This window comes from Myotis yumanensis, unplaced genomic scaffold (genome assembly GCF_028538775.1).
Source record: "Myotis yumanensis isolate MYYU_CA2020_CCGP unplaced genomic scaffold, mMyoYum1.0.hap1 SCAF_10, whole genome shotgun sequence".
Taxonomy (NCBI): domain Eukaryota; kingdom Metazoa; phylum Chordata; class Mammalia; order Chiroptera; family Vespertilionidae; genus Myotis; species Myotis yumanensis.
Window position 1 is genome coordinate 84,396,384 of NW_027223761.1, and position 14,602 is coordinate 84,410,985.

General features: G+C 48.8%; 1 protein-coding gene across 6 annotated transcripts in view; it reads left to right on the forward strand.

Moving 5' to 3' along the window:
* The window catches only part of ARHGEF12 (Rho guanine nucleotide exchange factor 12), a 210,500-nt gene extending 197,392 nt beyond the window's left edge, over positions 1-13,108 (forward strand). For all 6 annotated transcript variants that reach the window (XM_070426256.1, XM_070426251.1, XM_070426252.1 and 3 more), the window contains 4 exons: positions 2,860-3,327; positions 7,418-7,734; positions 8,596-8,665; positions 9,143-13,108. In XM_070426256.1, the coding sequence (XP_070282357.1) occupies positions 2,860-3,327; positions 7,418-7,734; positions 8,596-8,665; positions 9,143-9,153 (866 nt within the window). In that variant the 3' untranslated portion in view covers positions 9,154-13,108. The remainder of the gene's footprint in view (positions 1-2,859; positions 3,328-7,417; positions 7,735-8,595; positions 8,666-9,142) is intronic.
* The last annotated feature ends 1,494 nt before the right edge of the window (positions 13,109-14,602 follow it).

The window sequence follows — 14,602 nt, forward strand, 5'->3', positions numbered from 1 at the left end:
GTTGGGAGGATAATAGAAACATTGCCCATCTTTTTAACCGTTTGAGTCCCAAGCAGCGCGATTGCGCTGCTGAGATTTTATGTCGAGAAAACATACGATTCGTTTGAGTCCCAGGGGGTATTGAAAAAACACTGTCGAAGAATCCCAAACAGCGCAACCGCGCTTTTTCTAAATGAGTACGAAAAGACCCAAACAGCGTGATAGCGCTTGTTTTATTTTATGTCGAGAAATAAAATAACTCAAACAGTTAAGTAAACACATAGGGACATGCAAAGTGATCTGGTCAGGGGGACCAGGGCAGGGAGGCATCAGGAAATAAGAGCCTTCAAGGGTGGGTAAGTCTCTGATAGAAGAGTAGAAGTTATTCATCAAGAATATGATGACACCAAAAGCACAGCGAGGGGAAACTGAGGGTGTTCAGAGGGCAGGGATAGATGGCTGGCCTGTGAGAGAGCCTGCAAGCACAGGAGCTGTGTGAGAGGGAGTGCAAAGGGGCAGATGGTGGTGCTGCCCACCTGCTGGAGCCTTGAACACTAGTCTGAGTCCCCTGAACTTTACGAATGGCACAACACCATGTTCAGAGGGCTTTTCCAAACTACAAATTACTCTTCTAATATGCTTGTGGCAATTGTAGTGTTCTCTGCCGAGGCCCATCCTCACACACAGACACATGCGAACACACACACACACCCCATGCACTTACCCAGGGGTGTGGGCAGGCCTTGCCACTCTTAGCTGCCCCTCCTCGCCAGCCGCTGATGATCAGCTGCAAGTGGGAGTGCCACATCTCTCAGGGGGTAGTGGGGGTGGGGGAAAGGCTGAGAATGATGACTCTAACTGTAGAGACCCATTTGAAGTCTTTAAGGTTATGACTAATGAAAAAAGATTTGAGAGCTGTGAAAGGATTTTAATGGAAAGAGGTTTAGAGTGGTACACTTACTGTTAGACTATTGTAGTAGCGTGGACTTGAGCCTAAATGGTTAGAACTAGAATGGTGTCAGAGGAATAAATATAAATTGAGGAGTCCACAAATATTTAAAGCAATTGACTTGTTTGGATGTGAGGACAAAGAAAAGGAAATAGAGATAATGTTAATATTTTTATCAGATATAAAAGTCAAAAAGGACCACCACTGCCCACTGTTACACTTGTCCCCCTTTTTTAATTTGCCAGAGATTGTGGGCTTAATTGTAAAACATACTGAGCTTAAAACAATGAATGGTAAAGCATTAAGAGGAAGCAGGAGGTTGCAGTTTCAGGGTGGGATTTGGGAAGGGCTGGGATGTGAGCATCTCAGCCACAGGGATTCAGAGCGTCTCTTGGAAGTGAATGCAAAGCAGGAAGATGAGGTCAGAGCCTTAGGCCTCCGAGGAACAGAAGATAGAAACTAAGACAGAGCTGAAAGGGGGCATTGGTCTCGCTTATTGAAACCTGATTAGTTCTAGAGTCTCCGGAATGAACCTTGATCATGATTTCTCTTTTAAAAATTGTTTTTTTCAATTACATTTCAAATTCAATATTATATTAATTTCAGGTGTACAGCCTAATGGTTAGGCATTTATAAGTACAATAAAGATTTCTGATGGTTTGACTAACCTTGTCCCAACTGTCATTGTATGAGGGGCCTTACAGCATACACTTGCCTATTCAAAGTTAAATTGGTTCTTTTTTTTTTTAACAACTTAAAGAAGCTATGCCATGAATAAGGTCATTTAAGAAAAACTAATTACTATTCCCTTTTGAAATTATACACATTGCCAAATCATTAGAATTAAATATTTTTACAGGGAAGTTTATTTTCTTCACCACTTAAGGAAAGTCTTTAGGTTATTATCCTATATAATAAAAGGGTAATATGCAAATTGTCCCCTCGACTGGAAGTTCAACCGGAGTTTGACCAGGGGGCAGGGCCAGCCCGCCAACTGCCCGCAGCCCCTCCTCCTGGCCAGCCCAGCCCAATCGGCCCTGATCTCGGTGGGCCGGCTGGACCCCACCCATGCACAAATTCGTGCACCGGGCCTCTAGTCCTATATAATAAAAGCCTAATATGCTAAGTGTCCCACCAGTTGACAGTTTGAACAGTTGCTATGATGTGCACTGACCACCGGGGGGGGGGGGGGGCAGATGCTCCAGCCAGTAGGTTAGCTTGTTGCTAAGGTCTGGCTGATCAGGACTGGGCAAGATAGGCCAGACACGCCCTGAAGCCCTCCCACAGTCCCTCCCCGGCTGGCCAACCTCCTGCAGTCCCTCCTCAGGCTCCGTTGTGCACCAGTGGGATCCCTCAGCCTGGCCTGCACCCTCTCGTAATGCGGGACCCCTCGGGGGATGTCAGAGAGCTGGTTTCAGCCCGTTTTCCGCAGGCCAGGCCGAGGGACCCCACTGGTGCACAAATCTGTGCACCAGGTCTCTAGTAAATGATAAAATAAATGTTCTTTGTGTTTAATTAAATTAGAAAAATAATGCCTATGTGTATAGTGTCTGCTTCTGGAAAAACAGAACTTGCAGTTTTTGTTGTCTAGCTTAACAAAGCTTCTCAGCATCTTTGGGCCTTATCCCAGTTACTAGTAAACGGAAGAAAAAATGGAAGAGGACGTAGTTGGTTACTTAGCAGTTCTCAGTAGGAGCACCTTCTGTTACAAATACCTAGATTTTTCAAGTCTAGTTTAATATTATATTGTCTGTAGATGGTGCTTTATTTCAGAAAATAAAAATAATTCTATGAAATTAATATTTTGACTGCATATTACTAAAAAGGTGCTTCCTTTTAGAGACACTTGCTGACGGTACTCCTTTAGTTTGGGTTTCAGTCTGAGGTCACAGTTGATGTGCCTTTCCCCCCCCCCCCCCTCAATCTTGCAGTGGGCTTGTTGAAGCAGCTGCTGGCACAGAAGCTGAGTCTGGCTGAGAAGAGCACTCAGGAAGATTGGCCACATTTTTCAAGATGCAGGACGGCCTTCCCGGGGGTGCAGGCAGACAGTGGAACCCAGAACTTTGAAATTATGAAGTCCTGTCCTGGTCAAAGACAGATGCCCTTGAGAGCTGGAGCAGGTGGCCTTTCAACGTGCAGCAGTCCACGGGCCTCAGCGGACTCTCCTGCTCCACGGGACCCCGTGGTCCCGGCATTGCAGGAGGGCCAGGCAGGTAGTGTTGTGGTGACGGGCCGCACACCTGTTCCCCTGGAGGCTCCTCCTGCAGAGCCGGAAGGCGGTCTTGATGAGAGTGGGGAGCACTTTTTTGATGCCCATGAAGTACACAGTGATGATAATCCATCGGAGGGTGAGGGAGCAGTTAAACAGGAAGAGAAGGACGTTAATGTACTCATCTCAGGCAAGTTCTCTCACACGTACACTTCGATGGTGATTGCCATTACTGTCCTGTGTGTTGAAACAGATGGTGTTTGGGTTTGCAAGCATTGTGTGTGTGTGTTATTTATTCTTTATCACACTGAATAATTATTGAATCTACTCTAGTGCTAGGAGATACAGCATTGAATAAACATAAAAATCAACTCTTCTCATGAAGCTTAGGTGCTAGTAGGGGGAAGAGTAATCTATCTACACTAATAAAAGAGAAACATGGTAATTAGCGTATGACCGCTACCCTTTTCATTGGCTAATCAGTGAGTATATGCAAATAAACTGTCAGCCAAGATGGCGGCCGGCAGCCAGGCAGCTGGAAGCGAACATGAGGCTTGCTTGCTCCAGTGAATGCAGACTGCAACCTTCCCCGCCTCACTTGCCGGCCTCTGAGCTACAACTCTAAGCAACTATGTACTATGTTGCAAATAAGAAGGTAAACAAAACTCCAGAAACCAGCGGGACTGAAACCCAGCCGGACCAAAACATTGTATCCATGTTTTCAGCAGCGAGGCCTCAGAGCTAAAGCTGGCCCAGAATAAAAAAAAAAAAAGAAAACAAGGAGCAGTTGGAAGATTTAGTCACTCGCCACCCGGTAAACAGCCCTCAGTCCCTCACCCAGACTGGCCAGGCACCCCAGTGGGGACCCCCACCCTGATCCAGGACACCCTTCAGGGCAAACCAGCCAGCCCCCACCCATGCACCAGGCCTCTATTCTATAAAGTAAAAGGGTAATATGCCTCCCGGCACTGTGATCAGCGGAGCAGTGAGGCTCCCGGCACCGGGATCAGCGTGACGGGGCAGCACCCAAATCCCCTGATCGCCCTGTGGCTCTGTGTGTGACGGGGTGGGGCCACAACCTCCCTATCCACCCTGCTCTGTTCGTGACAGGGGAAGGCGCCCCAACCCCCTGATCAGCCCTGCTCTGTGCCTGATAGCGGGGAGCTCCCCAATCCCCTGATCGCCCTGCGGCTCTGTGTGTGACAGGGGGGAGCTCCCCAATCCCCTGATCGCCCTGTGGCTCTGTGTGTGACAGGGGGCGGGGCCACAACCTCCCTATCTGCCCTGCTCTGTTCGTGACAGGGAAAGGCGCCCCAACCCCCTGATCAGCCCTGCTCTGTGCCTGATAGCGGGGAGCTCCCCAATCCCCTGATCGCCCTGTGGCTCTGTGTGTGACAGGGGGCGGGGCCACAACCTCCCTATCCGCCCTGCTCTGTTCATGACAGGGAAAGGCGCCCCAACCCCCTGATCAGCCCTGCTCTGTGCCTGATAGGGGGGAGCTCCCCAATCCCCTGATTGCCCTGGGGCTCTGTGTTTGACAGGATGCGGCGCCCCAACCCCCCCCCCCCACAGGCCCTGCTCTGTGCCTAATAGGGGGGAGCTCCCCAATCCCCTGATCGGCCCTGCTCTATGTGTGACAGGGTAGAACCATAACCTCTCCATCGGCCCTGCCCCGAGTGTGACAGTGGTGGCGCCCCAACCCCCTGATCGGCCCTGCTCTGTGGGTGGTAGAGGGTGGCACCCCAATCCCCCTCCACGGGCCTTGCTCTGTGTGTGACAGGGTAGAACCATAACCTCCCCATTGGCCCTGCCCTGAGTGTGACAGGGTGCAGCGCCCCAACCCCCTGATCCGCCCTGCTCTGTGCGTGACAGGGGGGAGCTCCCCAACCCCCTGATGGGCTCTGCTCTGTGAGTGGCAGGGGGCAGCGCCCCAACTCCCCAGTCAGCCCTGCTCTGAGCCCAACCAGGGGCTGCACCTAGGGATTGGGCCTGCCCTCTGCTACCCAGGAGCAGGCCTAAGCCAGCAGGTCGTTATCTCCCGAGGGGTCCCAGACTGCGAGAGGGCACAGGCCGGGCTGAGGAACCCCCCCCCCCTCGAGTGCACAAATTTTTGTGCACCGGGCCTCTAGTATGTATATAAAAGGCTGCCCTTGCTTGTTTGGCTCAGTGGATACAGCATCAGCCTGTGGACTGGAGGGTCTTGGGTTCGATTCTGGTCAGGGGCACATGCCCGGGTTGCGGGCTCAATCCCCAGTGGGGGGTGTGTGCAGGAGGCAGCCAATCAATGATTCCCTTTCATCATTGATGTTTCTCTCTCTCCCTCTCCCTTCTCTCTGAAATCAATAAAAATATATTTAAAAAAATAAAATAAAACAATAAAAGGCTAAGTGACCAACCGACTGTCCGTCTGACCGACCAACTGGCCAGTATATATGATGTGCACTGGCAATTTAAAAATAAATGTTGACTCTCGCACGCGCAATACATGTAAAGCTCTTGAAATAGATATTATTAAAATCCCCCATGAAATGACTTGTAACGGACTTACTAGTGAAGCTACCTTTGGAAATAGCAAAGATAATATTATCAAAGATAATATTTAAAATATATCTAAATGTGTGATTCTTTGTCCTAAAAATGAACACGTTCATAAACTAAATCATTGGTTCTCAATCTTCTGGCCCTTTAAATATAGTTCCTCATGTTGTGACCCAACCATAAAATTATTTTTGTTGCTACTTCATAACTGTAATATTGCTACTGTTATGAATTGTAATGTAAATATCTGATATGCACAATGGTCTTAGGCGACCCCTGTGAAAGGGGTCGCGACCCACAGGTTGAGAACCACTGCACTAAAGGAAGAAAATTTGGGTATACATGATGGCGATTTTCACGCCTATTTGAGTGATGATTCCATCCATTCAATGGATGATGCCAAAAAGGAAAATTTTCCCATCGAATTTCTTAATAGTATTACTCCTTTGGGAATGCCATGTCATAAATTAAAATTGAAAGTAGGTGCAATCATCATGCAGCTGAGAAATCTTAATAGTAAATGGGGTCTTTGTAATGGTACCAGATTTATTATCGAAAGGTTATGACCTAACATTATCGAAGCTGAAGTATTAACAGGATTGCAGGTAGAGAGGCTGTTCTGATTCCAAGAATTTGTCCCCATCTGACACTGGCCTCCCATTTAAATTGATTTGACGACAGTTTCCTGTTATGCCAGCATTTGCGAAGACTATTAATAATCACAAGGACAAACTCTAGACAGAGTAGGAATATTCCTATCTGAACCCGTTTTCAGACATGGTCAGTTATACGTTGCTTGCTCTCGAGTTCGAACAGCGTGTGACGTTAAAGTTGTAAATACTTCATCACAAGGGAAATTAATCAAGCACTCTGAAAGTGTTTTCACTCTTAATGTGGTATACAGGGAGATATTAGAATAAGGTTAATCAATTTATCAGTCATTTTTTTATCAGTTTGTGTTTATATCATGTTTTTGTTGTTTTCATATCATGTCTTTGTTATATCATATTGATATTGTTTATTAATCAATTTATATATTTTCATACACATTTTACTAATTTTCTTTCATCTCTGACACTTCTATTATAGAGAAAGGGCAAATAGCGATCTTAAAATATTTCTTCTAATTAATTTCCTTTCAATGTGCACAAATCTGTGCACTGGGCCACTAGTGATAAATAAGTAAGCAAATAAATAGAGTCAGATAGAAGAAGTCTTCACTGGAAAATAAGTCAGACTAAGGGCCACAGAGAGTGAGGGGCAGACAAGGGACCAGGGCAGAGGCCTCTGCTGAGGCTGCATCTGAGCCGAGACCGGGAAGCAGCTTGGGATGTCGGGCAGAGTCTCAGAGAGAGGAGGCGCAGCTGTGCAGCAAGCTCGGGCTTGGGGTTGAGGAGTGAGTAGCGGGCAGGGAGAACAAAGGTGGAGATGAAGCGGGGGGAGGGGGGACACGTAGCAAGGGAAGTAGTGGCAAAATCATATAGGAACTTTGTAGTTTTTGGCTTTTAACTTTTCAAATGCTAACTCCTGTGAATTACTCAGAAAGTACCATGAAAGTTTGCTAAGTTTCCCTGGAACCCGAAGGGAGAACATTAGGTTGTACTTTAAACGTGGGAATTCGGAAATTAATGGCTTTCACGGTTTTGAATAGCTTTTAAAGCTATCACCGTATCACCCAGTCCCGTGTTCTGATGTGCTGACGGCAGTCCTAGTCTCACCGCCTGCTCTGTCTCTGCCCATAGGAAACTATTTGATCCTCGATGGCTATGAAGCCGTGCAGGAGAGCTCCACCGATGAGGAGGGCGCTGCCTGGCTCCCTCCGCAGCCCAGGACGGGCCTCCCCGCCGTGGACCCTGCCCAGCAGCAGCGGCCCTCTTCCCAGAAGGCTCTTTCCGACGGGGCCGTGTCACCATTCACCCCAGAGCCCTTGGCCCCGCAGCGCTGGGGAGCCCTGGAGGGGACCTGCTTTGAGATCCAGAGTCCCTCCGCGTGCACAGACTCCCGGAGCCGGGTCCTGGAGTGCATCCGCAGGATCGAGGCTGCCCTCGAGCACTTAAAGGTACCTCGGGCCGCGGCCTCCTCAGGACTCGGTGATGGGAAGCACATGGAATAGAAGGGAGCAAACTCGTTTTCAATGTGTGTTTTCTTTGACCATCATCCATGAAAAGGCCTGATCAGAAGCAGAGGTCAGCATTGTTTATCTGGTTACAAAGCACAGCGACAGGAAAAGCTGCAGCCGGTGAGCTGTGCTTGCACAGGCTTCTACGTGTCAGGCCCGTGTGTGTCTGAGGGGCCTGGCTGGCCACCTTGTGGAGGCGGAACAAATAGCGGGATGAAGGGCTGGTGTCCTGGGAATCGAGGCCGGCTCATGTTAGCCCGGTGCTGGGGTTGGTGTGGAAATGGAAGTGGCTCCTGTGAGTGAAACACCGCGTGAGGGGTTTGTGAGTTGTGAGTAAGGCTGTCACTCCCTGTCCTGGCCCCTTGTCAAGCCTGACCGCCTGGGTAGCTACTGAGGAAAGGGCTTTATTGACGTTTTCGTCTGCAGCCCTGCTGTGCCCACTGGCCGTGCAGTGGAGGCTTTGGGGACAGTGTTTCCCTGGTTCACACGCAGTGTCCCTGGGGCTGCTGAAGGGAACATCGGGTCCCTGTGCCAGGCGGCCTGTGCTCAGGTGGCCCTGGGAGGGGCCTCTTCCAGCTGCTGTCTCTACTTTCTTCTCACGGGGGAAACATTAAGTCACTCATTTAAGACGGAAAAAGGCAAAAGGAATGAAATTTACTTTTTTCCCTCCACTAACAAAATTTTAATTATGTTTGTGTTGCAATTTGGAAGCATACCTGTAATACTGAAAAACATTTTTCTTATTTTCAAAAATAATTGTTTATGACGTTCCAATGAAAAACCTATGCTTTTATTTTACAGAAGGTGGAGGAAAGTTATACCATTCTTTGCCAAAGGCTGGCTGGGTCAGCCCTCACAGACAAACACTCAGGTACGTGAAAGTGGTAGATTCCAGACTCTGGAATTCTGCCTGAACAAATACATGAAATGATTTCTTACTCTTTAAAATAGAAACCTCAGGAGATTCCTTTTCTTCTTTGTCTTTAAAAAACTGTTTGCAAAAACAAACAAATTAAATAAATAAATATTTAAAAATGTTTCCAAACATCAAAAATCACCCCCTCTCCCCTTTGCACAGCGGGAGGCAGAGCAGAGGGGCTGCTGACCCTGGGGCCGCCTGCGCTGTAGCTCCTGACCCAGGCCTGGCCCTCTTGGTCTCGCTGCTCTTTGTCTCCATGGCTGCGGGTGGTGCTGAGCTCAGCACAGCAGTTTACGGTCATTGGCTCTTGGATGAGGCTGTCCTGGTCCAGAAACAGAGACAGAGCTGGGCCCGCGGAGTTCACAGTGTTCCCCAGGTGTCCTGTGTCCTTTCTTCTTCCTTTGACCCCCGATGTCCTTATTCTTCCAGATAAAAGCTAGAGCTGCACGTCCTGGAGGTAGTTGGAGTTTGAGCATCAGCACATCCTGGCCCTGGTGTGGAGGGAGAGAGAGTGACTGAGGGTCTGCCTGGGAAGCTTCGGCACTGGCCTGTTCAAGCCCAGAACAGGACTGTCCTTCCCAGTCGGCAGCTGCCCTGCTGTCCGCGAGGGAACCTCCGCTGCGCGCCTCACGACCAGAAACTCATTTTGATTCAGAACAAAAACCAAATACAGAGAGCTCTGGGTGTTGTGTATGAAATTTTATTTAGACCTAAGAAAATGAGAAAATCAGATGTATTTATTTGACTTCATTCCACATTTGAAAGCACATTTTAATTTCTATCTTGCTGTGTTTTAATTATGTAGTGAGACTTTTGTCCCTTTATATTTAGTTCACCAAAGACCAGTGGCTCCTGAAGCAGAGAGCTCAGGAGGGGTGGCAGGAGGTTGGGTGGAAAGAGAGCAGCCGGGGGAGGAGCACCCAGCCTTCCACTGTGTCTAGCCTCTGCTGCCCAGTGGCTGCTCCCACCTGACCTCAAGGCAGAGCCGGGCCTGTGCTCCTGTGCTCCCCAGGGGGACAGAGTGCAGGGCCCCCTCCCCTCCGAGGCCAGCACTGCGCTCCCGCTGGGATAACAACCAGAGCCTCGTGTGCTACAAGCAGCCACTGGGAATGGGTGTGTTTTCTTCTGTGGTTTTCTTTTCCATTGAGGGTTGGGATTTGGGCGGGAAAGGAAAGCAAATTTTATTTTCTTGACTATAAATTTGTTTTTCTTAATATTGCTTTATACATTGGACTACAGCACGTGTGTACAGTTGTTCCTGCAGATGAGCAGGAAGTAAAAGCAAAAACAAGTGGAGGTGCCTCAGATGGCAGGGGTGGGGTTCCGAGGAGGGCGGGATGGCAGCAGCCGAAGGAGTTTGGGAAGGTCTGCAACTGAGTCACTCCTGAGTTGAAGTGGCTGCCACTCGGCATAGGTACTGCTGCTCCTGTGGTCAGTAACATTTTAGTACCTGGAGGTTTGACTCTGATGTTTGCACGGATGGTGCCAAAGGGCTCAAGTAAAAAGGAGAGCCAAGAGTGAGTGGAGAAAGGGTGGAGGAGGCAGAGCTGCCCGGACCAGCTCCCTGCTGGCGCTTCTCCCTGCTGGTGCCTGCCTGCCTGCCTCACAGACGCACTGGACCTGCCGGCGAGGGGGGGAACGCCTGCCCCAGGATGGCCAGCCGTGTTGGCAGCACCCCCCAGAGGACAGAGGTCAGAGTAGTGGCTCGAGAGCGCCTTCAGTTATATTGTTTTCTGTGATTTTCTTTGTGCATCAGGATATATGTTTTGGAGTAGTTTTGCCAACTAAAAGGAAATCATTTGTCAAATCTTAAAATTGTGTTAATATGCAAGGAGTTCACCCACTGCTCTCGTCCTTCAGCAGTGCCCTCTGACACTGGACGGTCCGACTGTGATCTTCTTCCCTGCTGTCTAGTTACACACACACTCACACACATACTCATCACACACACACTCATTGCACACACTCACACACACTCACACTCAAACACACACACACTCTCACACACACACTCACACACACACACACACACACACACATCATGCACAAGAGGGTTCCCAGCTACTGTCATAAACAGCATGACAGCTTACAGCACGCTCATCGATGTCCAGGTTCCTGTGTCTGTCTTTTCAAAACTGACCTCTGTTTTTAGTAAACTGAACAGCTTGTATTGCTGTACCCTCGTTTATAAATTATAATTATATTTTGGGTCGTAGACCAAGTATAAATTAAATTAGAGTGGGATTTAAATTTTAGGAGCAGAAGCTAATATATAAGTGGAACTTGAACCTTCTGATCTCTTAAAAGAAGCAGGTAGCAACTAGATGGTCACATGGTGCTGCTGGGAATGATGCACTCACTCAGCTAGGGGTTCCCCTCTGGCCATGGCCCTCAGACCATCAGTGGGCAGGGCAACCGGAGAAAGGCACTGAGAGAGCTCCCATCCCACCTTCAGGCCTGCGGGACCTGCAGCGTCCCTGGCGCTCACCGGAGACGCTGGCTAAGTCAGCAGATTAGCAGCATCGTGGTTTCTCTTCTAGCTCAGCCAATACCTTGTCCTTGGCAACTGTTTGCTTTTCTTTTCCGGCAGTTTAACCTCTCCTTGGAACAGTAACAGGGCTGACTGGGACAATACTGTGACCACAGCTCTAACACTGCCAGATCCATGTGTGTCTAGATTGTCAAACACAGCCCCAAACTGAAGTCTAATTTTGAAGAGATCCCACCGTTTTGAGTGTTCTTTCTGTCTTTCCCGCTGAACTTCCTCCTCCTCCTCCCTCTCCTGGCCTCCCACACCTCCCACTTACACTGGCCATTATCATCCATCTGTTTTACTTTGATATTCGATCTGCCTTTCAGGATGATGGAATTCATCCTGCCCTTGAGTGGAAATGGTTCAGTTACCATCAAAGTCATTTTCTCAGGAGACCAGAAGCTGGAATCCACTTCCACACCGAGGAATCCAGACGTAGTGGACAGAGCACTTTCCCAGACCAGGGAAGCTGGCTAGCTGTGGGAGCGGCCTGTGGGCCTGTGCTCTCTCCTGAGGCCTCATGAAGTAGGAACAGAGAGAGGACAGTTAATCCAGACAAATCACTGGGCTCTCGGGCCTCTAATTTAAAGTGCTGATCATTGCCCGAGAAGCGACAGCTTGTACGTTCCTTGATATCAGCTCCCCAGCTGCTTGAGCTTTCTTGGCTTTTCGAATCCACTGTAACTATTTATTATACTGCACGGGAGGTACATTTCACAACTTTTTTTGGGCTTTTAAAAAACAATTACTGATTTTTAAAGAGGAAAGGAGAGGGGGAGAGAGAAAGAAACATCAATGAGAAACATTGATCAGCTGCCTCCTGCACGCCCCCTACCGGGGATCGAGCCCGCAACCCGGGCATGTGATTTCTATTTACAAAATAGAAATCAAACCTTGACTCCTGGTACATGAGTCAACCCTCAACCACTGAGCCACACTAGCCGGGCACTTTTAGGAAAAAGTTTTATGAAATGTACTTCCCATGCAGTATAGTAAGTACAGTTTAGGCACAGAGGGGAACACGCTTTTTATTTGGGAGGAGAGGGGGACTAATGTGATCGTGGAGGAGAAGAGCCTTTTTTCTTATTTTCAGAAGCTGAAGTATGTTCTCCGAGTGTCTTTTCATTGATCCCCTTTTCCTTTTTGGCGCCCTGAGGTAGGCGTGCTGCCTGGGGCTTCTGCACTCCTTCCTCTCCAGCCGTGGGGAGTGTCACTGGAACTCCTAGGGCTCTGGCTGGAGGCGCTGAAGGCGCCATTGAGAACCCAGTGCAAAGGGCCTCAGGACAGACCATGAGCAGGGCCATCCTGGCACCTCTGCTCCTTTGTCCTCCTAATATTACAATTTTTGTTTTGTGTTTTTTTTCTGATTTTTCTACCTTTTCAAAATGTCCTGCAAAGTTGTTCAAGAAAAGAGTTCCTTTTCTTCATTCCTTATGCCTTCCCCACTGGTCCTGATGGTTTTGATAATAAGCTGGTTGGGAAATGGACCTCCTAGGAGGACGGGCTGCAAAGACCCCTGGGATGTGCACACTGGGCTGTGGTTAACACGCCTCTTCTGCCAGAACCCTTTCTTCACTCGTTCACCAACAGTCTTGGGCTCTTTCCTAGAAATCACTCTATAAAAACGGCAACTGTCTTCAGAAAACTCTATTAATAATCATGTATTTTTACTCATATTTTGAAATACCTAAAAGACTTTATTGTTCTAATTATCCAGATGTACCTTTGTAAAATAGCTCTTTTATGAATTAGCTGATAAGGCTGTATGTTTCTGGAACAAAATATTGGTCAGCTAAAAACTTTCTCTTTTTTGGGGTCTGGGAAAATAGAAAATGAGGGTTCAAATATTAAATACGCTTAAAGGAACCAAGTGTGTGACTTTTTATTTGCATTCTTGTTGATGTGTCTTACACATTTCAGAAGAGTTTACATGCAAAGGAGGCCTTAACCGATCTCACTCCTGTTAGAGCATCTTCACTAATGAGACTGGCCAGTGGCCTCTGAGGTGTAAACTCCACGAGGACACTAGCAGCTGGGAGAGCTCACCATCTGGGGTGACGGCGGGCTGTTGAGCAGCTCAGTGTTGCTACAGGAGCAGCATGAAGTGGCCCTGCTGTGGGAGCAGGTCTGCTGTGCTGCTTGAGTGTGAAGCATTGTGGCTGTGGGAGGCCCTGGGGTCAGGCTGCCCCGAGTGAGTTCCCTTCAGGCCACACGGCTCAGCTCCACTCTGCGCCAGTTGTGTGTTCTAGTCTGGTCCTGCCGTGTCTCCTTCGCTCAGTCCACATGTCTATCAGTCAGTTCAATGTGGGAGGGACTTTGCAGGCCACTCCCTCTGAATTGAGGTTTATATTAGAAACTCCTGTGTGGAAATGAACATGAGGCTCTGGTTTGCTTTTTTATTTTTCTATTATTGTTATTATTATAAATTTGAGCTCAGTTATCCCTCAGGAACCCTTAATAATAGGGATCTGTATTCTTAGCATCCGTCCATATATTTGTCGTCTGCAATGTGAGTTGCATGGGGAGTCCTGGGGTAAGGGATGAGGAGAGAGCTGGAAGCAGATTTTCTATCCTGGCTCCAACCAGCTATGAAGGAGATGAGGGGTGTCTGGGGAAGGATGTGGTAGGCCTGGGACCACATTTCCATTCTGGCTTGAGACCAGTATGTGAGGGGCAGAGCAGGTGTTTGGCTAAGAGGTAAGGAGAGAACTGGAGGCAAATTACTTAACCCCTTTCCACACACCTTTTGAGGGGTCATGAGTCAATGGGGAAGGAGAGACCTGCAGGCAAATCCTCCCTCCCTGCTTCAACCCGCTGTGAAGAGCACAGTGGTTGTTGGGGTACATGGCCAGGAAAGGCCTTGAGCAGAATTCTGTATCATGGCTCTCGCCACCCTGTGTGGTTACAGTGGTTGCCTGGCAAAAGGAGAGAGATCTGGAGCTGAATTGTCCACCCTGCCTTCACCAGTATGTGATGGGAAAGAGGACATGAGGAAAGGGGCCAGGGAACATGAGGGGCCAGTAGAGACCTTGAGATGAATTACGTGTCCCGACTCCAGCCCAACTCTAATGGGCAGCTGGCACCTGGGGAAACAGGCGAGGAGAGACCTGGATGCGATGTCTCCGCCCCAGTGCAGGCAGTGTGGGGGGTAGAAGGGGAGCTTGAGATCAGGGTCGAGTGCCAGCGAGTGTTTGAGAACCAGAGGGGACGCCTGGGGTGGGGTGCACAGCGGCAGCTGCAGTCTGTGAGCACTTTCTCCCGCTGTTTCCAAGTCAGCGCTTCCTCAGGACCAGTTTCCTGGGGAGCATCCTCCTGGTTCCAGTTGGACCCCTTTTCGTGATCGCCTCCTCCAGACA